At 40.3% G+C, this 25,613-nt stretch overlaps 1 protein-coding gene across 2 annotated transcripts in view; it reads right to left on the bottom strand.

Moving 5' to 3' along the window:
- SLC9A7 (solute carrier family 9 member A7) overlaps positions 1-25,613 on the bottom strand; it is a 72,257-nt gene that overhangs the window by 20,676 nt on the left and 25,968 nt on the right. Inside the window, exons 2-13 of one of the 2 annotated variants that reach the window (XM_040054695.1) lie at positions 19,094-19,293; positions 17,634-17,711; positions 16,887-16,963; positions 16,118-16,230; positions 14,735-14,840; positions 14,310-14,451; positions 10,881-10,986; positions 10,456-10,544; positions 10,230-10,343; positions 7,756-7,867; positions 6,226-6,379; positions 561-620 (exon numbers count right to left, since the gene is read on the bottom strand). In XM_040054695.1, the coding sequence (XP_039910629.1) occupies positions 561-620; positions 6,226-6,379; positions 7,756-7,867; positions 10,230-10,343; positions 10,456-10,544; positions 10,881-10,986; positions 14,310-14,451; positions 14,735-14,840; positions 16,118-16,230; positions 16,887-16,963; positions 17,634-17,711; positions 19,094-19,293 (1,351 nt within the window). The remainder of the gene's footprint in view (positions 1-560; positions 621-6,225; positions 6,380-7,755; positions 7,868-10,229; positions 10,344-10,455; positions 10,545-10,880; positions 10,987-14,309; positions 14,452-14,734; positions 14,841-16,117; positions 16,231-16,886; positions 16,964-17,633; positions 17,712-19,093; positions 19,294-25,613) is intronic. The other variant, XM_040054696.2, reaches the window with a different exon arrangement.

Here is a 25,613-nt window from a genome sequence, read left to right as displayed (position 1 = left end):
TATGTTTTTCTATACTTACACACACACATACACATCCCCTATAGATGTCAGTTAGAGATTTATCTTACTTTAAATTCTCTCTCTAACCATTTATCCATTCCAAAAGCACCAAACCAGAACCTCTACTCTTCTCTGGTTGATATCTGTTTCTAAAAATATATCCCCAAAGAGGCTGAGTTAAATAATCTATGAAGTTTCTTCCAACCTGAAGAGTTATACAAAATAACTTCAAGCAATGTTTAAGAATACCTTTGTGACTAAAGATCATATGATCAAATCCTCTTCCAAAGCCAGAAATTCAAGTTTTGCTTTATTAAATATCTATACACAGAGTGAAAGAATGTTTTATAATTTCATTTTTTTAGACATGATGTGTGATCCACACTCTCACAGCTCAGAATAAGTGAGTAGACTCAGAGCTGAGGAACATCTACAGCACTCTCAGAAAAGAAGCAGCAGCAGCATGCCACAGTATAGAAAAAGAGCACACACTCAGTGTTACAAAGATGAAAAAAGCCAAGCACCAGGTTAATGTGGCATCAAGGAAAGCACAGTGTCACCTGAAATACAGCCAGTGGCTTTCACTCATCTCTTCCACCGATGGAACATGGTCACCAACTCTGGTACAGTACAAGAATGCAATGTGAGTAACAAAATGCTCATGAGATGAGGGCTCTACAGAGCTCTTCAGCAAAACAAAGCAAACCAACAAAACAAAACAAAAACAAACAAACAAACAAAAAAATCCATACCCAATCAAAAAAGACAAAACATACATGAACAACAATGGTAGAGCAACGACAAAGTGACCAAAAATCCAAAATTAGCAACAGCAGCAATTTATGATTGACACATCCAGTAATGTTCTTCATTTGATCAGATCCCAGCTGACAATATGTCTGCAATAATGGCAGACTACATCCCCCAGAAAACCAGATTCAGTAGCTCTCTGGTGCTGCACACAGCCAGAGCCAACCTAAGACAATTCCTACCACTTCAGATCTGCACATGGCCTGAAAGAGAAAGACTTCACAGGAAGTAATCACGGGAAGCGATACATCTATGAGAGGGGTCACCAACACTGCCTGATTTCAGAGCACTCCAAACTCACTGGTAACAAGCACTAAACCACTCCACTGCTTTAACTAAAAATTGACTATCAGTTTTTGATTTAATCTCCAGTCATAGCAGAGTCTGTTTTTACTCCTTGCTTTCCCTTTTTCAGCTGTGTTTGCCGGGTTTTTTTTAGGTATAAATGAAAGCATTTTAGCCTTCCAGTATTTTTCACATACATTCCTTAGCAGCCTGTGGGGTTTTTCCCCCCATATTTTTCCACGAAGGTATGTGTCAAGAACTGTATATTGCTTACATGAAATAAAAGCCCAGATGATCAGAAATCCACAGAGGCCTCACTTTAGAAAAAGCAGGTGTACACACCCTGGTTGCAAGCTGACATCTTGACTAACCAAATATTTAAGGCCATAGCTTGTGATACGAAGAGCATGTACTCATCTAATCCTTGAATATCAAGGCAAATACCAGACTTTAGATAGCTTTTTTTCAGACTCCAGGTTCAATAGCTCTTTTCCCATGCCAACATACACTCCAGGTCAGAGTACTCTGCTCCCTAAAGCCATCACGGAGATGGTTCTGCACGTACAGGAAAAACTAAAATTAAAAACTGCCCAATAACTTCCCTTCTATGACTTCTTTCTCTTTCCTGTATCTTTGCCAAGTTAGTATACTAAAGTTCTCCCAGATGTCTGTAATGAGTGCAGCAGTTTTGGAAAATTTTAGCTATTTTGGAAGAGTTCAACTGTTTCTCAGAGGATGACTGAGAAAGAAGAGACCTCCCACCACCATGTTTTCAAAAAATTAAAACCCAATCCCTACAAACCTCTGGAATTAGGAAAAGTTTTCTCAGATTGTTTTTAGGATGCCCTTGGGTATTTGTTTACTTCACCTAACCAAGACAGTGACTCCTGAAACTGCTGGCCGAGGCTTGCCAGACCTTGGCAGTTCAACTCGTCTCAGCTGTGTGCTCTAGATGTGTCTCAACCCAGCTCCTGCAGTGTCTTCCCCACACTTTTTCTCTGTGGTGTGAATTGCTCTGTTTCAGAGAGCAAGAAGAGAGAAAAGGAAACTTCTCCCATGCTTACTTCCAGAGGAAGAGGTGATCTCTTTCCTACTAAGGGAGAGGCCCAGAGGGGTGAGGCTGGAGGCTGCACTGCATCACTATTAAGGGAGATTCAAGACCAGTGGTGAAAAACTGGAGATTGGGAAAGAAGGAGGAAGAACAGAAAAAATAGGGAAAGACAACTGGGAGAAACAGTACAGAAAGAGATGAGCAAGGAAAAAGGCCACAACAGAGGGCAAGGGACAGCCCCTGTGCCTGTGCATCTGCCCTCAAGGGCAGCAGAGAGTGGGTGAAGGATCTAAGTAATACAAGAATGGAAACAGGCTGCAAAACAGGAGGATGTAACCTCCTATCAGACATCCCCTATCCCATGGAACAGAAGCATGAGGCTGGATCCCAGCATCAGCACTTGCCTCCTGCATCCCAGCACACCGAGGTGTGGTATGTAATGCACATTTTACCATTGCACCACCCTGGGTAAGAGAATGGAGTAAAACTACCAGATCAACACTTTTACCACCATCACAGATAGTTAGGTAGCTCACATAGCAGCTGGATGAGAGTTAATGTTCCACATTTCTTTTTCATTTTGCTCTTTAACAGAAAAAGAAAAATCGCTAAATAGAAAGCTCTTTAAAGAATGTATATGCAAAGTCAGACATAAGGCACTAAATATCTAAGTTGACGTTGTCTGTGCAACCTTTAGCTTTTAAGGTAAAAATAAACTCAAATTATTTTAAAGTGTAAAGTATAATGCTTTGAGGTTTATAAAAATGTTTCTGAGTATAACTGAAATTACTTCATTAAGATAAGCAATAACTTCCACATTTGCAGCACGTTATGAAGGAGAGGAAGGTACTGATTCATGTGTTGCTTCATTCAACATGAAAAGAATCAGGTCACTAACCTCTAATAAAAAATGAAAACCACATTGTTTTGCAATACAAGTGCTAAGAGTTCCTTTTTTTTCAGGTGACAGATACATGGAACAAGAAGTCAGCTTTTTTTTTTAAAGGAGGTATTTTGCCAGTGGTTTTGATTTACATAGCTCTCAAGTTTGCTGAAACTGTTAAAGCTTCACCCAAGAAATTGTTTCTTTGTTTAGGTCTTAAAGGATGAGACTATTTTCAATATGCAGGTCATGCTTTAGTTTCTAAGAAAAAAAAATCTGCTACTAAGAAAATGTAACTGTTTACCACTCAAATGCTTGGATGTGTCTCACTGATTGTCAGCCAAGGAACTCTAACACATGATATCATGGCTTTAACTCCAGTTACTGATGTCAGTTTTTAGTTTCCTCAGCATTAAGTAGCAGATATCAAAAGTATCTAAAGATCCTGTTATTTTTTACTCATATTTTGAAATTGCGACCTCATTTTTCCAACCAGTTAAGCAGTAAACTAAAGTTATGCCTCTGCTACAAACCATAGGTCCTTTGCTTAGCTGCATATGAAAGCCTGGTCAGCGGTCTCTGGTAACCTACCCTATCTGAAAAGATACCTGCTCACCCAAATATCTGAAATTTTCAGAACACCAAGAGGAGGCAGAGAGTATTTTTGCCTATTTTTTTCCTTATACTGGTTTTTGCTTTAACAAAACTTAATTTCCATGTTAACCTCTCTACCCTTTACCTACATTTAGTATTTCGTATCATGGGAGGGAAGGGACCGACAGTAGGTAAAGAACCAAGCATGCATTCCAAATGCTACACAACTAACAGTGTGGCCAGAAGGCATGTGGGTGCCTCTTCCTGTAAGCAAAGCAATTGTGGATCCCTGTGTAGGCGTTGTCCCTTGCATGCACACAGCTGCTTCCCCAGGAACTCGGTGGTACTGGGGCAGGCTGAGACTCCTGGCTGGAGTCAGCTTCCTGGTACAGCTCTACTTAAATCATGCAGGCACCACCTTCAATAAGCTCCTTTGGTTCTGATGTGTGTCTTGGCTCCTCTGACTTGCCCAGACATGGGTCTTCTATTTACATCCACACTGAATAAAGGCCAATTGCTTCATGAGCACTAGGTAGTGGCTGACTAACCTGCCTTCCTTCCTTCCTGATACAGCTGGTACGACCTTCACATCGGAACTGGACTCCTAGGAGTCTCCACAAATCCTGACATTGAAGTCCAACATACACATGGCCTTCCTTTCACTTCATCCAGGAAGCAAACCGTCTTCTATCTTGTAGCCTTTTTTCTGCTAAACAATCCTGTATGCGACCATTACTTATTTCCAGCCTCTGGCAATCAAATTTAATGGGCAAGTACCAAGGCTCAGAAAGTATCCTAGGAACAAGTTAGCTACTGTACAGCCTCAGGACTGCATCAGCACTACACGCTCTGCTGCTGAGTGAGGCACTGGGACAGCATCACAGCTTCATCTCCTCCTGTCTACTTCTTCCACTGAGTAGAAGGGGATGGAAAAGAGATAACTGGTATAATTTTAAAATTCATCTGGAAAATAATTTGCCCCTTTTTTTTCTTTTTAAATCTGTAAAATAAGGTGGGTTTTTTTTTTTGTTGTTTTTTTTTTTAAAGGAGAAAATTATCTAACCACTGAGGGTACCACAACAGCGCCGAGTTTGTAATTCTCCATCAGCTGCACACAGCCGCCACCTCCTGGCACAAGTCTGATTTCATGTGTTCCCAGAAGGTGCAAACTCCATCTCGGGCAGGTCGGTGCCCACCGAGCCAGCTGTAGGCAGACCCGTGCAGTTCTCTAAAATGCTTCATACATAGAGCTCCCTTGTTGTAGATGTTATCCTTCCTCTGACAGGAAAAGTGACCTTTTAGTTTCTGCCAACCATGTCAAAAAGTGGCAGTTAAAATTACTGCTTACTCACAAGGATGGGTAAATCTCCCCCTAAAACTACAGCCAAACACTCAAAATTCTGCTTCAGTCAGCTACCTTTTGGTAGTTACCTCTCTGGGAATGGTACCATAGCCTTTACAGCTGTTCTGCCTTGTTGGTCACACTAATGACTTCTGCAAGCCTAGCCACCTCGAGGGATAAGCCTGGAATGGATATGGGATTAGTCCTCTCTGCCTGCAGCACCAGCTCATCAGCCAGGCTCATGGAGTCTCACTACTGAGCTAGATTAGCTAAAGGAGGAAGTACATAATTTTGGATGCTTCCTGGTTTCGATGGAGGAGGATGGCAGGAAAAAAACTGCAACTGCAACCGCAGAATGATTTTGCAGTTGGCCAAGGGCTGGGCCACATGCAAGAATTCAGTCCTGTCCTACTGCTGATGACTGAAGGAGCCCTGTGGCAGAGGCAATGGTTCATTGCACTCAGGGGCTGTACAGTTTGTACTGTGTTAATTCCCCTCTATCTTTGTCTCCCAGATTTCCAAAAGTTCCAAAATTATAATGTATATGTCTTTAACAAAGCTGATTTCTGATTCTCTTGCTAAATACATTCTCTAGCTACATCTCTTGATAAATATTCTCAAATATAAAAATACATGCAGTCAAAAGTATTAAGTATTAGCCAGGATTTATAGTCAGACGTTTGTAATCATGCAACTTACCATTTCCACAGATCTCCTCAAAACAGGAGGAAACACACCCTGAAGACCAGCAGGATCCCATTTATCCCAGTTGCTTAGATAACATCAGGTGTTGTTTAGCTTAGCACCACCCAATAAAGAATCCACTGAACTTAAAAACCTTAACAGGCCCATTACGAAGAGCCAAAAGAAAGGGAACAGTCTCAGTATAATAAGACTATAATATACTATATTATTAGTATAATATGAAATTTATATGGGACCAGATGAATTCTTTCTTTTCAGTATAGAGCTGCTTTATCAGGCAACACTATTGCATAACCTGCTAGAATGACAAAGACCTAGATACCTACTTGCAGAGCACCTTTAGGCTGAATCCCAGCAGCATCAGTACATTTTATTCACCAGACTGCCCCAACACCTTGTTCTAGAAAATACCATGTTCTAAATACCTACATATATATATATACTATGTTCTAAATGCTTCCAGCAAGCATCAAGCAAGTACTGTGGAGCTATATCAAATTAGCACAGCTGCCTGTTGAAAAGTGAAGTTTCCCCAGCACACAGCTGCACACCTACCTGATGTTCAGCCATGACAGCATGGGGGTTGTACCTCCACCAACAATCCACACAGTGAAAAACACGATGAGCAGAGTTGTTGAGAACATCATTTGGTGGGAGTAGGTAGCAGTATCTCGTATAGCCAGTGCAAATGCCATGGCTCCCCTGAGACCTGTCAGAAAGAGTGAAACAACACAGCTTCAGAAGTGCAGCCGTGACTGTGGAGAGCACAGCACCTTTCCTTGCTCCCTCCCACAAAGTGTCAGGCAGAAAGCACTGGGCTCCAGCAGGTTTTAATTTCTTGAGATTCCCTGATAAATTATGCCCTGGGATAATTTACAACAGAATGTTGTAACTGTTCTGGTTTCCTATGACTTATAGAATCCACAAGTGCTGTGAAAAGGTGTAAATATTGCCAGAAATTGACAGGAAAGGAAGACAGAAACAAACAAGTTGTGGACAACAGCAAAATGTTGTCTAAGTCAAGCAGATTCCTGAATCCAGATGAAAATTCAGACTTTTCCAGTTGAATTCATAATTGAAATGTGAGTTCTTGACATGACATTTTTATCAGCTAGAAAAATGTTCTAGTTAACTACATGGTCACAGGCAGACTATACTTTTCCTCCTCTCTTCTGCTCCCAGTTATGAACTTCACTATCAAAACCAAGCCATGGCATTGTGCCATCTGCAGGCTTCTTATGTAGAGGAATCACAGGATGGTTAATGTTTCAAGGAGCCCCTGGAGTTCATCTGGTCCAATTCCCCTGTTTGAACAACCCCTGCTCAACCTGCAGTAGGTTGCACACAACCACATCCAGATGGCTGTTAAATATCTCCATGGATGGAGATGCCACAACCTCTCTGGTCAATTTGTATAGTGCTCAGACATAGTAAAAAAGGTTTCCTGATGTTCAATCAGAAAGCCTCGTGTTCCAGTTTGTTCCCATTACCTCTGGGCCTGGCACAGGGCACCACTGAAAATAGCCTGGCTCAATCCTCTTTATATCCTCTTGTGTACAGAGGATTTCCTGGAATTTCTTGAGGATGCACATGTTTAGACCCACAATACTCAATTTGCCTTAAATTACAAACTTAAACAGTCATCTGTGTGATAGAAATTAGAAGGCAATTTAAGTCAAATACCTTTGTCCAACTAAGTGGGAAAGGTCACCCATAAATACACCTTAATTTTCTCAGCAGGTACCTGTTTCTTCACAACATGAACATCATCTCAGCTAGAAATAACCTTTTGGAAGAGATAGGTCTCAATTCCCATGTCCTTCACAAGCACTTCATATGAAAATGCTCTATTCCCAACTTGAGGTGCTGCCTGCTGTGAGCAGGTAGCATTTCAAGATGTCACCCACCCCAGACATGGCACACTTTCTTTAAAGGCTGAAAACAACCTGATGGCATACTGCAACAATCAGTAAGCCTTCCCTTTAGGATGCATGAACATGGATCATAAAACCAGGAGGTCACACTGTCGACTGCTTATGAGTTAAAATTAAGACTTTTTGCATTGCCCAGAATTTTTGCTCTTACCTGAAAACATCATCATGTGCTGAAAGCTCCAGCTGATCTTATGCCTTCTGCCCAAATTCAGCAAGAAGGAGAGGGGGTAGATATGTGCAGCTCTGCCCAAAAAGATTGCAACCTGTTTGCAGCTGAGGGTTAAGGATTTCTTTTTCCTGAGGTATGCAATTTTTGGTACCTGGCTTTAACATGAAGCTTTTGTTTTAGTGAGAGATTTACATCATGATATCAAGTGTTCTTCCTATAGCTGTGTATCTAAAGCAGATTTTCGCCAGTTTTATGCAACTTGTGCATTCAAAGTGATTGCACAAAATGCAAATTCTTACTGATACAGCAAGGTTTTTAGATGCACAATGAAATTACACCTGGTATTTAAATGACCAATTGTACAAAAGAAGTCCTGCCTTTGAAAATTCACACTTTAAACAATTATCACCACCACCATTCAATTTTGAGTTTTGGAACAACAGAAATGCAGCCCTGTATACAGAGGAGAAACCAACTTAAGACCAGCAAGTGGCCGCTCCATTATGAGTCCTGCAGAAGAAAAATCTCCTATTGGCTAGCAAATACGTACCATCACGGAGTTACTAGGAATATAAATCCAAAAGCCATTTGTTAGCACTAGAATGAAGTTGAAAAAGAATAGCAAAAGAGTATTGCAGAAATTCATGACAGTAGGTGGTAAGCAGCCCCACTGTGGTACAAAACATCCAGTGAAGAAGCAGAAAGCTGAAAACATTCTCCCCTGTATAAGAAGCACTTTGGGAAAAACTTGAATTGTGGGCTGAAAACCCACAAAATGCTAACACGGCCAGAAGCCAAACAAATGCTGATCACTTGCTGCTGGGATGGGAACATTAGAAGAATAATACATCTCCCATGGAAAAGAAATAAAGAGAATGTAAGAGCTCTAGACACCACTGGGTTGTTGCCATAGCTAAAGTAAAGCAATACTGTCAGCAGGGAATATCTCTAGGAAAATCAGATTTTGATTATTACTTTGTACAATAACACTCACATAACTATTCCAAGCAACTTTTATACCAGTCCTTTTGAGGACTGCAGAAATCAGACATCAGAAGTCATCAAGACAAATGTATGTAGGAATAATAGCTAAGATTTTCCCAAGGATGCTGAGGCTCTAGCTCTGCCTTTACAGTCCAGCCTTTCCTTTCAACAGCTGGTGATGTCTCTGCATTTCCCCCCTTCGAGTTGTTAACTCCGTAGGAACCACAATGGGTGCTAGTACTAGCTCCCCTCCTCACAAAGGTAGAAAAGCACTCTAGAGGCAACAGAGTGTAGTGGTAGAAAAAAGATATGGAAAATGTATTAAAAGGTGAGTAGGTAGAGAAGCAACTACCGAAAACAAACCCAGGGCAGACAGCACAACTTGAAAGAAGGTGGAAGGCCACACTAAGCATGAAAAATTGCATTGCTTAGTATACCAGATGCAACTATTCTGTTCATATCCTTATCCAATGTCTGTGGGGCTCTGGAGCATTTCTTAGGTCAGAAAAGTGGATGTGAGGTGACACAGGAGGAAATTTATTGCTGTTCCAGAAAAAAAATAAATGGCCAAAGGAAAATAAACACAAACGTGATAAATCCCAAAAATTAGTACAGAAAACAGTAGAAAGAAGAGAAAATAAGTACATCTCATACATGGCCATTTTTATATGTCCTTCTGTGGAGTTTTATCTCCATTGCCAATAGCCCTACTCCTACAGCAGGCAGGGGGAAATGAAGACTGGAAGACTAGTTCCCATTTCTTCATGCATACTTACAATCCTGCTGAATTTTCAAGCAGCCAGGTATATAGTGAGCAGAGAGTTACACAATCCATTTCAACAGGGGCAGGATGCAGAGCTTACATGGGTGACTACTACAAAGTGTTCAGTTTTGGGGAATTTGAGAGTCAGGTACCAAGTCAAACAGAGACAATGGCAGAATCTTTAATTTTAATTGTGTATCCTTCATGTCATGGTCTGCACCCCAGATCAATTCCTTGCTCCTCCCTTCTTCTGAGATGCTGAACTCTGGAGCATTGCTCAAAGATGATCTATTCGCCCATATTCCTTTTTCCATATTTGAAGTTTGCCCCTTACTTTCTCAAGGGACCACTGGAAGAGGAGAGAAAAATAATTCCTTTTCCAGGTCTCTAAAGTCCAAATACAAGAACAACACAAGCAGTGTTGGCTGTCAATGGCCAAAGCACACAGTAAAGCATATTAATTTATTTATCTAGTGAAATTATATGGCTTCTAACATTCAGGTACAGAGCCAACAACTGCGTGGCACAGAAGCCTTAGGGCTTTCATTGTAAGGTGTAACCAAAGATTTTTCTCAATATTATTATGCCTGCAAGACATTAGGGAAACTTAGGCCAGCCACCATCCTCTGTTTGGTAAAGCCGACGGACATCACAAGTTTTTGGGCACACAGGGCAATAAAGAAACCTCACACAATGTGGAAAAGGATACAAAAGCTCCAATAATGAAAATTGGGCTGAATATGTGCTTCTGGAAAGTAAACAGTGCCAAGCCCATATAAGAAAATATGAAGTTCTCAGCCAAGAAGTGCAGCACCTCAAAGAGCTAGAGAGAAAACCATCACATGTTAAAGGCGAAGTAAAAAAGATCCTGCAAAAACAAAAGTACATGGACTACTACAGCAATGCACTGTAAAAAAGATAAAAGACATCCTTGCCTGCTTAGTGCGACTTCTTGATTCAACTGACAAGTTATTGTATGTATAATGTGCCTGGGTAATTCCGCAGAAGAGGACAGCCACCACACCTGCAAACAGAACCACATGTAAAAATCAGCCTGTTTACTGTCAGCCCACCACCCTTCCCCTTCACGAGCTCTGTTTGATTTAGACATCACTCTTAACCTTGAGATTTTATGACTCTTGCATTCAAGTGAGGGAGATTCCAGGTTAGGGAGATGTTGTTTGAATCAAACTTTGTTACACAGTGAGCTGTAGCTTCAACATTAAACAGAATGCAAAGAAAACAACAACCCAGCTTCAAGCACAAACATATTTCTTGTTGAAAAGCTTTAGTGAGAAAGTGGAAAAATGGCTGCTGAGATGGACTTCTGTCTCCACGTGCTTGAATCCAAGCAACTCACCAGTAAATCCACAAGCTTCTGCAAGCAAGAAAGTGCTCCAGGACATCAAGAAGAAGAGAGCCGTTTCCAGCAGGGGGAAGCAGTGCAGCTTGGTAAACTTTGTCACGTTAAGTCACTTGTTAAGGGATCAAAAAGAAATCCTTTGGCTTCTCTGTTTCCCAGTATTTATGAAAAACACTTTTACGTACTTACGAAGCCCATGCTTGTTCGAAAACAAAACCACTTTTGATGCTGAAAAATGCAAATTCCAACACATCGAGGCAAACTTCAGACTCAACTTGCAACGATCAATTTTAGATATTTGTTATATATCTGTGGCACAAAGTGTGGCTCCACCTCTTAGAGATAATATTGTCTTATTCTATGGTTCCCTTTGAAGTTCTAGCAAGGAAGGGATATATACCTGCTGCTCCTTTTAGATTGTGTGTGCCTTGGCTTTTCAGGAGATTGGTGGGGGAATGGTGTTTATTTCCCCCTGCCAACTTCAATTACGAGTCTCACTCCCGCCTTCAAATAAAGCATAAAATGCATTCAAGAGCATTTAATTTACAGAGCTGTTCTTGATTACAGCAACCCTAAGATCAGTAAGATTTACAAGAATTTTTCTTCTCAGATTTGTTAATATGTCTTTTCCAGCAAGCATAGCTACTTCAGTACTTTTAAGGCAAAACAATTGCTGCCTACAAAATGTATTTCCTTTCCTTGTGCTGATGTGTTTCAGAGAAAAAGCCAACTCAGAGCAGCTCAGTCTTTCAAAGGAAAGAAAAAACTTGTTCATCTTGCAGAGGAGAGCAAAACCTGAGGAACATCAAAGCACACAATGAATTAATAATTCATACAACTACTGAAGAAGCAGAATAGATTTCAGTAGTGTTAAATTTTGCTCTTCACACACTACGAAAAATAGTTGTTCACCTATTTATAGAATCCTTTTGGTGGTTTTTTTTTTCCTAAGCACTACTCTGGCAGCAGGTAAATACCGAACAGCACATTGTATCTGAGGTGCAAACAGCTATGCACAGTTCATATGAAGGCAATCAGTACCAACTCTCCACTCACACCTACATCTTGCTGACATCCTCTGCTGACTTGGACTGGGGCAAACATATACTCCAGACACACCTTCAGCCATGACCTTACTTTGTCAGAAGGTTGCCCTCAAAACAAAGCCCAGAGCATCATTAAAAAAAAAAAAAAAAAAAAAATTATCCCTGTTGGCATTACACCAAATATAAAACACAACATACTTTTTAAACAGCTATTACTTCTGCACAGAAACCACCTCTAAAACTTTTAAGCTCAGCTGAATTCCTCCCCGCCAGTTGCCCCAAACAGATCCCTTTCCTAAGATCATGCTTCTGAAGCAGCAACATCCACCATAACAAAAATTGGAACCAATTTCCCCACAGAGTACTCAGATAATCCCAGTGCCTGGCTCAAGGGACATTCATGGATGCCTTAGGAAATTGAATATCCATAGTCACTCCATGGGAGAGGAAGGGGTTGAACCTTGTTCCCCTGAAGTCAGGCAAGGGGCCTTGTCAGAACCAGTTCCTTATTTCCAGTGTTTTCTGGCAGTTTTGTGAATCAAACTGTTTATTCCCCTTGCTGTTATTGTAAGTGACCATACCAAAATATTTCATTAAATCTGAAATTAAAATCTTTGTTCATCATTTTGGAGGAAGATCAAGGTGAGAGAAAAGCAAGAAAAAAAAATCAACATTTTATTATTTCATATAAATGATCAAATTGAAATGTTAACTGAAACTAAATTATTATTTATTTTTTCTTAACTCTTTTCTTTATTTGGTAGACATGATCTTGTATTTCTCATCTTTTCAACCTGTCAGGTGTTGCAATTTAGTAAATATATACAATGTGGTATTATAACTTAACTATTTTTAAAAAACATAGCTTGCTGAAAGCCAGAATAAGTCCTTGTATATTATCTGCATCATTTGGAAACCAAGTATTCTATCTGTTCTCAAAGGACAGTGCATCACTGAAGCAAACCCCTTACTCAGAGAGGTACAGGTATAGGTGCTTCAGGCTATAGAAATATTAACTTAATCCATAATTTATGGGTTCTAATCAGCTAAAAATAGTAAAATGCAACTTTTTTTTGCCTCTACAGCATTGTGTGACATTAAGGATGTTTCCAAAAGAAAATAGTCATATAATAAAACAACCAAAGAAAAAGAAAAAAAACAAAAACAGAACAAAAAGAAAAATATCCCCACCACACAAAATGCCACCACAGAGGCTTTGTTCTGAACGGACTCACATCACCTTCCTGAGCACAGCCATTAGAAAAAGCAAGGGCTGGTTGCTGCTTCAGAAGCATAATTTTACAAAGTGGATCTGAATGCATTTCAGCCTTAATTAGCAGCCAGCCAGCAAGCCAAAACCCGAGCAGTGAGAGCTATGGATGGCTGGTAGCCTAAAAGCCAGAGGAAGAATCGTGGTTCTGGGTCACACTGATTGCAGGTCAGTGGAACTGACACTGAATACTAAAGCATCAACAGCACATCTCCCCCATTACACTTAAAGGGTTTCCATTAGGCAGGTATGGCAGGAAAATCTGCACAGTGTGTATATAAGATACAGTTCAGACATTACTGCTTCAGAGTCACAGGCTCATGATCATTGTACAAAACACCACATTTTACCCCTCAGTCAGTGTTCAGAAGCCTAAGCACATCAGAGCAGCCTGGGATATATATAAGATAGGGTTTTACTAGCTGGTCAGAAAGCAAAGACTGAATTTTGTTCCTGAGGAAGCATCATGACTCCTGGAGCAGGCCCAGCTGAAGGTCTACTGCCTGAGCCTAAAACAAAATCCACACAAAATGCTTGCTAAGCTTGCTCAGAGATCTGACCAAATAGCAGCAACAAGCATCAAGAGAACAGAATAGTTCATGCAAGGCACATCACGTTATTAAGTTAAACTCTCATAGAGATACAATCTTTTCCAAGATGTATGACATCAAATTTCTGGCAAAAAGTTTAAATTCGGGACTCAATGGATGCTGTGGGGGTTAGAAATAACTGAGATTTTGCTTAAGACAGGATCAAGTACCATCTATCATAGGAGATGTCTTTCAAGACTAATAATAAAAACTAGGTTTTCTAACTCCATAAAAAGTAACTAAACATTATTAAGATGTGCCTGTTTAAGGCTCTCTCTTGGTTTCTTGCAGCAACATCACTAAAACTTCTACTATGACCTCAATTTTATTGGAAAGTGTTGATTTCTGTGGGTACCTATAGTGTCTTCCTATAGAAAAGAAGTCACATGAATATGATCACATCTTCTCACTCAGAATTAAACAAGCTAGAGTCAATTCTGCCATAATGGGAAACAGGAAAGCCCTGATAATATCCACATGTGCCATCTCAGCTGGAATAACCAAACATGAAAAAGGATATCAGAGCTGTCACAACCCCTGTCACTGCTCCCATCATGAAAGAACCACTGAATATGCCCAGGAAAACACCAACAGACTTGAAAAATGCTGCAGCATCAAAAGCATGGGTATTTTCACCTGTTGGCTGGTAGGCAACTATAGATCTAGAAAGAGAGAACACAATGATAAGTTAGAAGTGGCATCAGAGAAGATTTTTTTGTAACAGCTCCCTGAGCTACAGGGAGACAATCCCATGCTGAAGCCATGTGTGTCATTCTGGCCTGTGTGTGCATCAGGGGCCTTGGCAAATGTTTGCAATGGTTATCAATCCAGTTAAAGGCAATCCATTTAAACTTGAAATAATGTTTCTCGAAAAATGCATTTATTTTAGACAAATGCCAAAAGCAATTTAGTAATTTCAGAGTAGGAGTTCACGTGGTTACTTACGAGGACAATACAATGGCAACAGCATCATTCAACACGCTCTCTCCAAACAGAAGGGCATAGAGATCCACATCAGCATGCAGCTCATTAAATATTGCTAGCACGGTAACTACAAAAAGAAAAGAGGAAAACAACACTGGAACAACTGCATGAGCTCTGGAGCACACTTTCCAGTTTGGCTAAAGCAACAAAACTCAGGAACTGAAGTACAGGATCAAAACTAAAATAAGAAACAATAGTCGTGTTTACCTACAAGTAAGCAATTCCTCCATCAGTTTTAGGCCAGCTCCATTAGGAGGCGGCTCTTTTGCCCTCCCATCTGCGCAGTGCTCATAGCAAGGCCTCCATGATCAAGGGCCATGGGGCAGACAAAGCCCTTCTACCAAAGCCCTGATATTATTTTAAAGCACTTTCCATATAAAACACTAAGCAAAATGTTGTGCAGCTCTTCCTGCTCTTAAAAGCTGCATGGAGTGTTGACACGGGTTTATTATTTTAGCCACTGTAAAATGGTACAAATAATGCTAAGTGTTTACACTTAGGATACACTATGCCACAGGTGGGAGTTTTCACATAATTTAAAAAGGACAGGAGTGCTAAATATTTATAATCATTCTTTCAAGAAAATTCTGAGATGAAAGACCACAATCTAGAAGATGTTCCCATATACATGCTTCAAAAATCACATGGTGATTTTTTGCATAAATCGTATGCAACCACCAGCTATTCAGAGCTCAGCTCAATCACAGGAGCTACTTCCCATTTTCACACGAATCACCACTAAGCACCTCAAATAAACTGCTTTAAATGTCAAGCTTCACACTTCAGCACTCCCCACCCTGGCCCTCGAACTTTGCCAGCCCTGCAAACTGGTTTGTCAAGTGGAGACTTCAATGTGAGCCTGCTTGACTCTGAAGGATGTCTACGTTATTTGGGCAAAAGCTGAAAGTACTTGGCCAGAAAAGCATTCTTCTGCCTTAACTTGTAAAACATGAAGTTTATTTGAAAGAGGAAAAGAAAATCCCCCACCTAAAGAACTTAAAAGCTCCAAATGTTGCTCTTAAATTACCCAGCCTCAAGCAATGTAGCTGAAAAAGGAAGTCTTGCTATCCAGAAAATGCAATAATTTCATCTATTTGCAGTCTTATTAACAAAATATATTTAAGTATTTGAACAGGTGAGTTAGACTTTTCTCCAAATATGCCATGATGTTATACCAGTTCAGTCACCAATCAGCAGAGAACAGCTTTCAAAATACACAGAATTTGCATGCATTTCAGAGATACTAATATGACATAACTGAAAATGAGTCCTGTGAATATACAGCTGAAAATCCTAACAATGGGGTTATTTTGGAAGGTTATTAAAAAATGTTCATGGAGCTACCTGGATCAGTGGCAGATATTATCGCTCCAAAGAGGAGGCAGTCTGTATAATAGAATTTATCCGACAGCTGACCCACCAACTTCATTAGTTTCACAACCCCATACATGAGATTCCTGCAGAGAAGGAAGATAAAACGTTCCAAGTCAAACAAGCTGGCGTGTTTCAGACAGGCCGGAGGAAAGCAGAAGCAACAGTATTTCAGACAGTCTTGTTAATGCTACAGCACCATGGGACACTGCCACAGTGTAGCACAAAGCTCTCAGAGTGAACTTTCCTCTTTTGCCTATGAAGAAAACCAAGCAATATACGATCCAGAAGATACCATATAAAACCAGTAAGCAAAGACTGAGATCTTCACACAGTTAGCACAGAGTCTACATACTTCTTCTGTTTTCCCCCAAATTTTCCCTGCTCAAAATTCCCCTTGGTGATATTTCTCCCAACGCAATACATAGGCCAAAAGCTCTGAGGTAAGAATAGTCTATAGAATAATAGATTATTTCTCTAGTGAAATTCTTTGAGAGACAAGCCAAGGTCACCAATGCAATTCAGGATTTTTGTTATTCATATACAGAATATCCATATACAGGACACAGTAATATGAGCAGCGTGAGAGATTGTAGGCAAGCAAACCAACATGACCAGCTGTCAAACTAAATGTGTGTGCATATACATATATAAATATATATATATGCAGGCAAAGAGAGAGAGTGAGCTTTATCAGCTTAAACTTTAGTGTAGAGAGGAACTGATACTGGAGTTCACTTACCCAATAATAAAGCAAGACACTGCTGTTCCTAAAAAGGCATAAGCCAAAATGGACCCCAAATTCCTGAAAAAGTGTCTCTGCATAGGAAAAAAGAGGTTTATAGATGTACTTTAGAAAAGTTACATTGCTCATTCAGAACCACGTAGCGCACTACTTCATTTGCATCAATACACAGAAACACACCTCTATTTCAGAGAAACATTTCAATTACTGCTCTGTAAATTCAATCCAACTTCGATAAATTGAATAAACCAGATCAGTGCCATGCATTAGATTCTACATGTAGCTTACTGACAGAAAGCTTATTGACAGAAACCAGCACCACTTCATGGTGTCTTCAAGCAAGATCAGAATCTGGGCCCTTCTGCCATTAAGGGTCTGGCACATCGCCACTGGGATTCAGGGTTAGATCTGCTTCCCAGCATAATTTACTGCATTTTGGACATTTGAGAAGGACCAAAACAATTCATAATAGAACATCTTTTACTTTAAACAAAACTGACATTAATGTCTGGCCTAAGTTCAAAGGAAAACAAATTAAGTAGATGTTAATACATTTATACTCAAAAATATATGGGTTTTTTCTCTTAAAACAATATGACCTAACCATGTCTGGAGGAAATGAGATTTTTCTCACTGTAAGTAAATGCCTGAAAGGAACTACAATCCTGAACAAATCAGCAATCTCACATTAATATTTAAAAAAAAAAAAAAAAATCTATTCTCCTCAGAAGTTATTGCACTTACTTTCTTCAGGCTATAACCAGCATGAAAAATAATAGGAGGCAATAGAATGTTGAAAAAAACTTCTGGGTCAAATGTTACCTAAAAATAAAATACAAAATTTCAATTAGAAACAGACACACACAAATTGTTAGGACTTTTTCCTCCTTCGTTTTCTGACAGCCACTATTTTTGCTTGCTGAAATAGATAAGCCAAGCTTTTAAAACATTGGCCAGCTCTATTTGCACATAGGAGCAAAAAGCTGCAGCCCTTGTTGGTAAATAGCATCTGGAAAGAACAGTCATTGCATTGGTTGCTTATGATCTGGCAGCAGCCCCAAACACAGTCCCCTATTTTAAATTAAAAATTTCTAGTAGAAACTATGCTGGAGAAGATCTCTCTTATTGTGATACCTGATATTGGCATAGCTGCAGATGAGATGCTATTTTAGATTACTTTTTTGTGCAAGTTTAGCCACTGAATAGTTATTGTAAGCCAATCAAGTCAGATACAAGACTGGTTTTCAGAAATTTGGATCATAAACCTCTTCCATGTATTTCAGTAGTGGTTCCAGATATCCATGAAGGACTGTGCTACACTGAAGAACAAAAAGCATCAGTTAAAATGCAATGTGAAGACCTTCACACATATGAGACTAACTAGACTCTCTGCCTAAGCACAGGTTAGAAAACACCACAACTGTGCCCTCCCAGAGTAGGACTCATTTCAGCTAACTTGAGATACCTACAACAGATAGATACATATAGACAGCTACGCTCTCTTCATAATCTGCAGAAAGAAGTACTTTTAGATCACAATCATTTCCTTCAAAGTCTAGCTTTGATACACACTGAAGGTGATTAATTCCTGACACTGAATAAAAAGGCAAATAACACATCTGAATAACCGCTAATAGGTGAATTTCACTTCCAACACCAGACTGTCTTATTTAATGGTTTATAGGGTGGAAGCAGTAACTATTTCCTGACAATAAACAGATTTTAAAACTCTAGGGGGGAAAAAACAAAAAACAAACAAACAACAACAACAAAAACCCCCAGAACAACAGGAAACAATCACTTTTCACTAAGAAATTATCATTCTCCTTATACTGCATTTATACAAGGCAGCACAAAGCTCTTTTTTGTTTTGTTTTGGTTTGGTTTGTGTTTGCTTTTTGTTGTTGTTGTTGTTCAGCTGGTCTCTGTGAATTCTACATATGTTAGAAACATACATTAAGTCTTCAAACCAAGGCTTTTGGGAAAGTTGGGAAAGCACTACATACATGTAACAGAGCACAGTTTCTCCAGCAATGATATAATACAGAAGGTGCTTTTCAATTAAGCATTAAAGTGCTGCTACTATTAGGAATTCTGACACTTGACACTGCCTAAGGTTCAGATGGGATGGAGCGGGGAGGAGGGAGGGAAGCATAGATGAAGGAGAAACGTTTAGCCAAGCATACAAAATGGCACAGCCTCACCTTCCTCAACATGTCATTTTGCTCCACGTTGTGGATCTTCCCAGGGCTTATTTCCCCCTTGAGCGTATACTCGAAGAACTTGCCGCTGACGTTGACCAGCAGCGTGGTGAAGGGCCTGTCCTCCTGCGAGCAGCTGAATGGTTTGTCATGGCCACTCGTGGAGGGAGTCCCGTATCTCAAGATCACACCAACTATGAGTCCTGGAAGAGAGGTAAAAATCCATCAGGCTGATTTGCTACTCCCATCATCAAAGGGATCGTGCATGAACTTTACAAGCACGTGGGCATCAAAAATGCGGTGAAGTGAATGGTTACAATCAGTTTTCTGCAGAGGAAGAGAGGCCCTGAACACATCAAAACTACCAATGAATCTGAATAATCTGGTATTTGACTGAAGTGACAAACAAAAGATCCCATTTCAGTTTTTGTCTTCCTCACCCTCATTCACACTTCAAAACTGTAGACCCTCAGTCACATGAGAGACTGAACATTAGGATGCATCAAATACATTTCACCTGCCTTAGGACAGAAACGAGCAAACAGATTATTGCCAGAAAACGACGACTGCGGGAAACACGTGACCATGACTGATCTGGAATGCTGATGTTTGCCATATTATTTTATGTTTGTCATATTATTTTAACAGCAAGGATGCAGTTTTTAGTCTTACGATTCTAGGCAGGTAAACAATGCCTGTTGCACAATCTTCTGTGTACTCCAGAAACTTTAAAACTAAAAGAGAGATGACACGCACAAAGAAGCTGCTACATGTCATTTGCAAGCCTTTTCCACATTTCATATAAACAAAAATAAGGTGTAAATAAGCAATCATAAGAAATTTGGGATTCAGGAATATAGGACAAATTACTTAGGCAGCAGAGAAAATCCAACCAGAAAACACTACCAATAACAAATGCATCAGACACAGTAACAAAAATAATTCATAACTTAATGCCGGGGGCTGGGGAAGCACAAAGTTCTAACAGAGCGCCATTCCTGTTACAATGTACTAAGAAAAGAACATCTGCAGAGAGAACATTTAAGAGCAGTCAAAGTGATTTTGGTCTGGTAAGTGAACAAATGATACCCACTTACTAAAGGCTCCCCTGTTGCCTTAGGATGATCTGCAATTTAATCCTTATTCCAGACAACCACAAGATGCTTTTGTTGACAAGTCAGTAGTCAATTGGGTTTGCTCCCTGTGACCCTTCCTCTGCATCCATGGTTTTCCCAGATAGTAAATGAAGCTGACAGGTAATAACCAAAAAATAAATGAGGTAAAACAAACAAACAAAAAATCTTCCACACATAACAAAAACCCAAATAGATTTATTGTTATGACACACTGCAAAGAGTAACCAAACTGTGCCCCTGAAAACCTAACAAAGGAACACACCTCATTCTCCTAAAGTCCATAGTGACAAAACTGTTTTAGTGCAAGAGGATACAGCAGATAGCAGCAGTGACGCTAGCACAAGGCTCATCTCTAGACTTCCTTCTCTAAGAACAGAGCAGCAACATGATCATTCCAAAGTAACTGGAATTTTAAGTTACATTTTATTTAGAAAAGGGAAGTACATATTCAGAGAGAACATGGGAAGAGATCCCCTAAGCAAGATAAATCTATTTACTGACATTTCAAATGCTAACAATTTAAATACACAGATTTATAGAAGCATCTCCTAACAACACCAGAGCATTTTAAAGCTGTACATGATGGATGAGGCAGAAACACGGCTCTGCCCAGTGACAGGTTGCAGCCAGTCACCTCTAAGCCACTTCCTTTACAAGTTGTGCCTACAGACACCTTCACCAACCCAGCCAGGTGAGCAGCCTGAGATTTCTGCTGCTCTCACCCTACTCACAGCCAGGAAGAGCTAAGCTCACAGAATACATCAAGAAGACTGACTGTGGTAAAAATTCATCTAACCAGCATCAGACAGAAATCCTGTAGTAAATCAGACTGCAAAAAGAAAACTACAGATGAGCTTACACATATCTGTGGAATAAACAAATTCTATATTGCTATTTAGCTGAGAACAGAGAGAGGGACACTGGTAGCTTCTTAGGATCAGAGACTGCCCCTACTGAATGCATTGCAAAAGCAGATGGGAAACCCCATTAATATCGCGTTAGGAACAGGAACCTGAGAGCAGGAGGTGATTGCACTATATAACTGGATATAATCCACTTGTACATTTTCATCTATAATAAAATATACCAGTTATATGAAAATTATATTCATAACTAGTACATAGCATTTGAAATTAAACTTTCGATTCTCATTTTCCCATGGCCCAGTAGCACAGCTACAGGGAATTTTCATACACCTCCTATTGATAGCAAAGTGGATGAGTTTTTTACAGTGAGCACCATGCAGTTTAGGAGCATGTGGTCTGTACTGTCAGAGTACTGTCTTGCACCAGGATGTACCTGGACCAGGTGCCTTTGTTGGGGCAAAAGGCTGTCAGAAGCAGTCAAGTGGGTAAAGCTACCCAGAACTCAGTCATTAAAGGAAATATGTATGAAAACAAAAAGGGTCCAAGAAAGACACACAAATTCCACAGCCAGTTTCATTAGCAAAATACTAGACACTTGTTAGTTCAAAAGATGAATTAGAAGAATGGAAAGCTCCCTGACTTTACAAAGGTACCGGCAAACTGCTACATATATCATATAGTCCCAAACCATCAGGCTTTGGATATTAAAGTGAAACATTAAAGTACTCATTTGACAGAAGTCATTAGTGCTTTTCCTAAAATTATTTAAAGTTTTCACAGAAAACTTTATGGAAGAATTTTCTATTTTCCAATGAACATCATGTCTTTTTGCACACTAAAAAGTTACTTGATTTATGTGATTTCTATGTCACATCTCACTTGATAAAGCGACATTAACAAAGCTCAGACAGCTCAGTCATCCCCCCAAGATCACAAAAAACTAAAACCCCAAATGCTTTTCAGGTAGAAGACACAGCCTGATGTATCATCAGCATCAGGAAGGATGCCCTTCTAAGCTGTCTGCCGTTAGGTGTTACACAGAAGACCAGGTCAGCCTCTAATTCTCTCTGCTTCCTTGATTTCAACCATTCTGAATTATCAGAGCTGCAGCTGGAGAACAAAAGTAGAATAGAAAGAAAGATACCTGGAATTTTTCAATGGACAAGCCTAGACTAAGATTTACTTATAGGCTGTTAACATAAGCATAAATTCAGCATAAATATAGCTCTGTTGTTTATTTGGAAGCAATGAATGGTTGCTGGAATCTAGGAACAGATACAAAAGAATCAGTACATAAACTCTGTGTTACTCCTACCCAAGGTGTTACTGCTGAAGAATTTATGGAGAACCTGGAAGCAAAGCAAGTATTTTTCTGACTGCTTAAGAACACTACCTCTTCAAAAAGAGAACCTCTAGGCCAAATAAATCCAGCGCTGCTTTTTATTGCAAGACTGCCACAAGAGAGAAAAAGCTAAAAATAGGTACAAATACTTCAAAATTTGAGGAGGGCCTTACTTTCAAAATTTTGGGGTGTGGCAGCTACTGCAAGGACAAGTTTACATCATTGCTCAAAGACTCTTACGAAGGATTATCTTAAAAACTAATACTTAATAACCTGTATGCACAACTTTTATTCTCACTTTTAACAGAGCATTTATGCCAGCAGCTTGCCTGTACAATGCTGATCATGCAGGTTGTACACAAAGAACATCTTACTAGAAATGAGGTGTTAAAAGCTGGGAATATTTTGTCCTTTCTGAAACAAATCACTATTGATAATGAAAAATATTAGATTTCAGACATAGTCATAGAATCATTTAGGTTGGAAAATACCTAAGATCACCAAGTCCAACTGTTAACTTGGCACTGCCAAGTCCACCACTAAACCATGTTCCTAAGTGCCACGCCTACACATTTTTTAAACACCTCCAGGGATGGTTACTCATCCACCTTCCTGGGCAATTCCAATTCTTGACCACCATTTCAGTGAATAAAGTAAACCTAATATCCAATTGAAACCTCCTTTGATGCAACTGGGTCGGTCAACACCAATCTAACAATACACCATTTAAAATGTCATCTTTACTTTTGGTTTTGTTTGGCTACAGAAGTCACTGAAGTGAGAACACGGGTTCAGCAGGACGCACAACCACGAGTACCTTTATCTGGTAAGAGCTGTGGTCTGTGTGATTTCCAGCCCAGTTCTCTGCTGAAGCAGCCCTGAGGGTTCGGGGAGTGCCAGCTGGCGGCTGGCTGCAGGGACCAGAGGCGTTCACACTTCACATCACACGGCTTGATCAGTGAATTCACCCTGATCCGTGAATCAGGGGAGTGGATCAATCTGTGAGCTCAAACCTGTTTAGATACAGTTTCTTTCATACACTTCTGGTAAAGAGCCAGGTGCTGAAAACTGAGGGTCCTTCCCTTCCAGCCTTCAAACTGAGGGAGACTTGGCAGAGATTTTATTGCTCTTTGCAGCTACTCTCTGGGGAGGCAGAGAAGAGAGGGACAGAATCTTCTGGAAAGTGCACAGTGATTAAGACTAAAAGCAACAAACTTGTTGCAATGAAGCCGAAAAAAAATTAGGCAAGGTTTGTTTTTTAAAACAATGAAGTGGCTAAGCACCAGAACAGGCCGTCACAGAGGCTGCATAATCTCCTTCCTTGCATATAGCCAAAGCTCACTGGAGTATGGCAATGAGCAGCCCAAGCTGTGAGGGCCTGCTGTGAGCAAAGGGCCGGATAAGCCTGCCTCCCAAGGTCTTTCCCATGAACATTCGGGCCCCTCAGACAGATATTTCATACTGCAAAACTTTCTTTAAAATCACCTTAATTGCTTTCTGGATCAAGTCTTGGGGATTTCTGTTGCTTTGGAGCTGGGGTTTTATTTTGTTTAAATGACAGACTGCGCACCTAACTCAGTAAGTCAGAGCAAAAGAAGTAGCAATGGGTCTCATCATAAAAGCCAAAAAGATCCAGCAGACGAGGAAGGGGCTGCTTTTACTGCCTCAGTCCGCCCTGACTTGCCACCTACCTTGGGCCTCAACTGCCTCAAAAGCAGGCAAAAGGGGTGACCAGGAGATACTCAGCTAATTCCACCTAAGTACAGGAAAGCAGGTGATGTGATAGATTACATAAAGCGCTTGATACCAGTACTTCTCTCTCTCTCTTTTTCTTTTCTTTTTTTTTTTTTTTTTTTAATGCAATAGTAGTGTATTTTCAAAGTGACACTACAGCAAACCACTGACAGGTTTGTGAAGCTGAGCAACACCGTCAGTGGTGAGAGCCAGTCTTGGCTTGGCAGAGTTTGTCATCTCTTAATGCAGCCCACCCAGAGGCAGAACAGCACATTTTATGTACCTGGACACCAGCTTCTTTGGTGATAGAGAGTAAAATACTGTTTGCTTTTGAGAATACTCACAAAGAATATGTGGGAAAAACAAGGATTTCTTATATTTAAAAGTCTAGATTTTTCCTCCTTACTTCCAAACTGAACTTTCTAACAGCTTAAGGGCAAAGAAATAAAGCTGAAAAAAACTTGGCAAGAAGCATGAAAGAAAACCCTGCATGTATTTTCAAGGTGAAAGACTAATAATACATAGTGTTTATCACATAGGTCATTTTTCTTCTGGATCTTTGCATGCATCAAGATACCATACTTGGAAAGTTTTACTTTAAATAGCCTGAACACCAAGAGACAAAGTATTTTTCCTATTACAGTGTCAGGCTTTGAGCCTCACAGCCCACATCTTCAAATTTCACAGTGCTTTTGAGGAAGTTCCAACACTTGTACAAAATAATTCAAGCATTTTTTTTTTTCTGATCCAGAACTGAGCCAGTAACACTGCATATTAAAAAAAAAAAAAAAAAAAAAAAAAAAAAAAAAAAAAAAAAAAAATCTGATCACACGTTACATACCATCTCCAGAAGCATTAGCAATTTCATTCTCTGTACCATTTGCTTGCCATTCACTGTACTACCCTGCACAGGAGGGCAGTGGAACACCACTATACAAGCCCTTGAAGAAGGGTTAAGCAAGTGTCTGCAGAACCTCAGGCCTCCAACAGCATCTGCATTTCCCCTGCACTCAGCGCTGGTGAGGCCACTCTTCCAGTCCTGTGCCCAGTTCTGGGCACCTCACCTCAAGAAGAACATTGAGGTGTTGGAGTGGTTCCAGATAAGGGGAAAGAAGCTGGTGAAGGGTCTGAAACACAGGTCCTGTGAGGTGCAGCTGAGGGAGCTGGGGTTGTTTAGCCTGGAGAAGAGGACCAGGTCACCAGGGGTGACCTTATCACTCTAGAGCCACCTGAAAGGAGGCTGTAGCCAGGCGGGGGTCAGCCTCTGCTCCCAGGCAACCAGCCACAGGACAAGAGGAAATGGCCTCAAGCTGTGCCAGGGAAGGTTGAAGCTGGACATTAGGAGGAATTTCTTCACAGAAAGGCCAATTAGACGTTGGAACAGACCGCCCAGGGAGGTGGTGGTGTCACCATCCCTGGAGGTGTGTAGGAAACAACTGCATGTG

The sequence above is a fragment of the Hirundo rustica genome, chromosome 2 (assembly GCF_015227805.2).
Source record: "Hirundo rustica isolate bHirRus1 chromosome 2, bHirRus1.pri.v3, whole genome shotgun sequence".
In the NCBI taxonomy this organism is placed as follows: Eukaryota; Metazoa; Chordata; class Aves; order Passeriformes; family Hirundinidae; genus Hirundo; species Hirundo rustica.
Note: the sequence above shows the minus strand (reverse complement) of the source record. Positions and strands in the feature narration are given on the sequence as shown.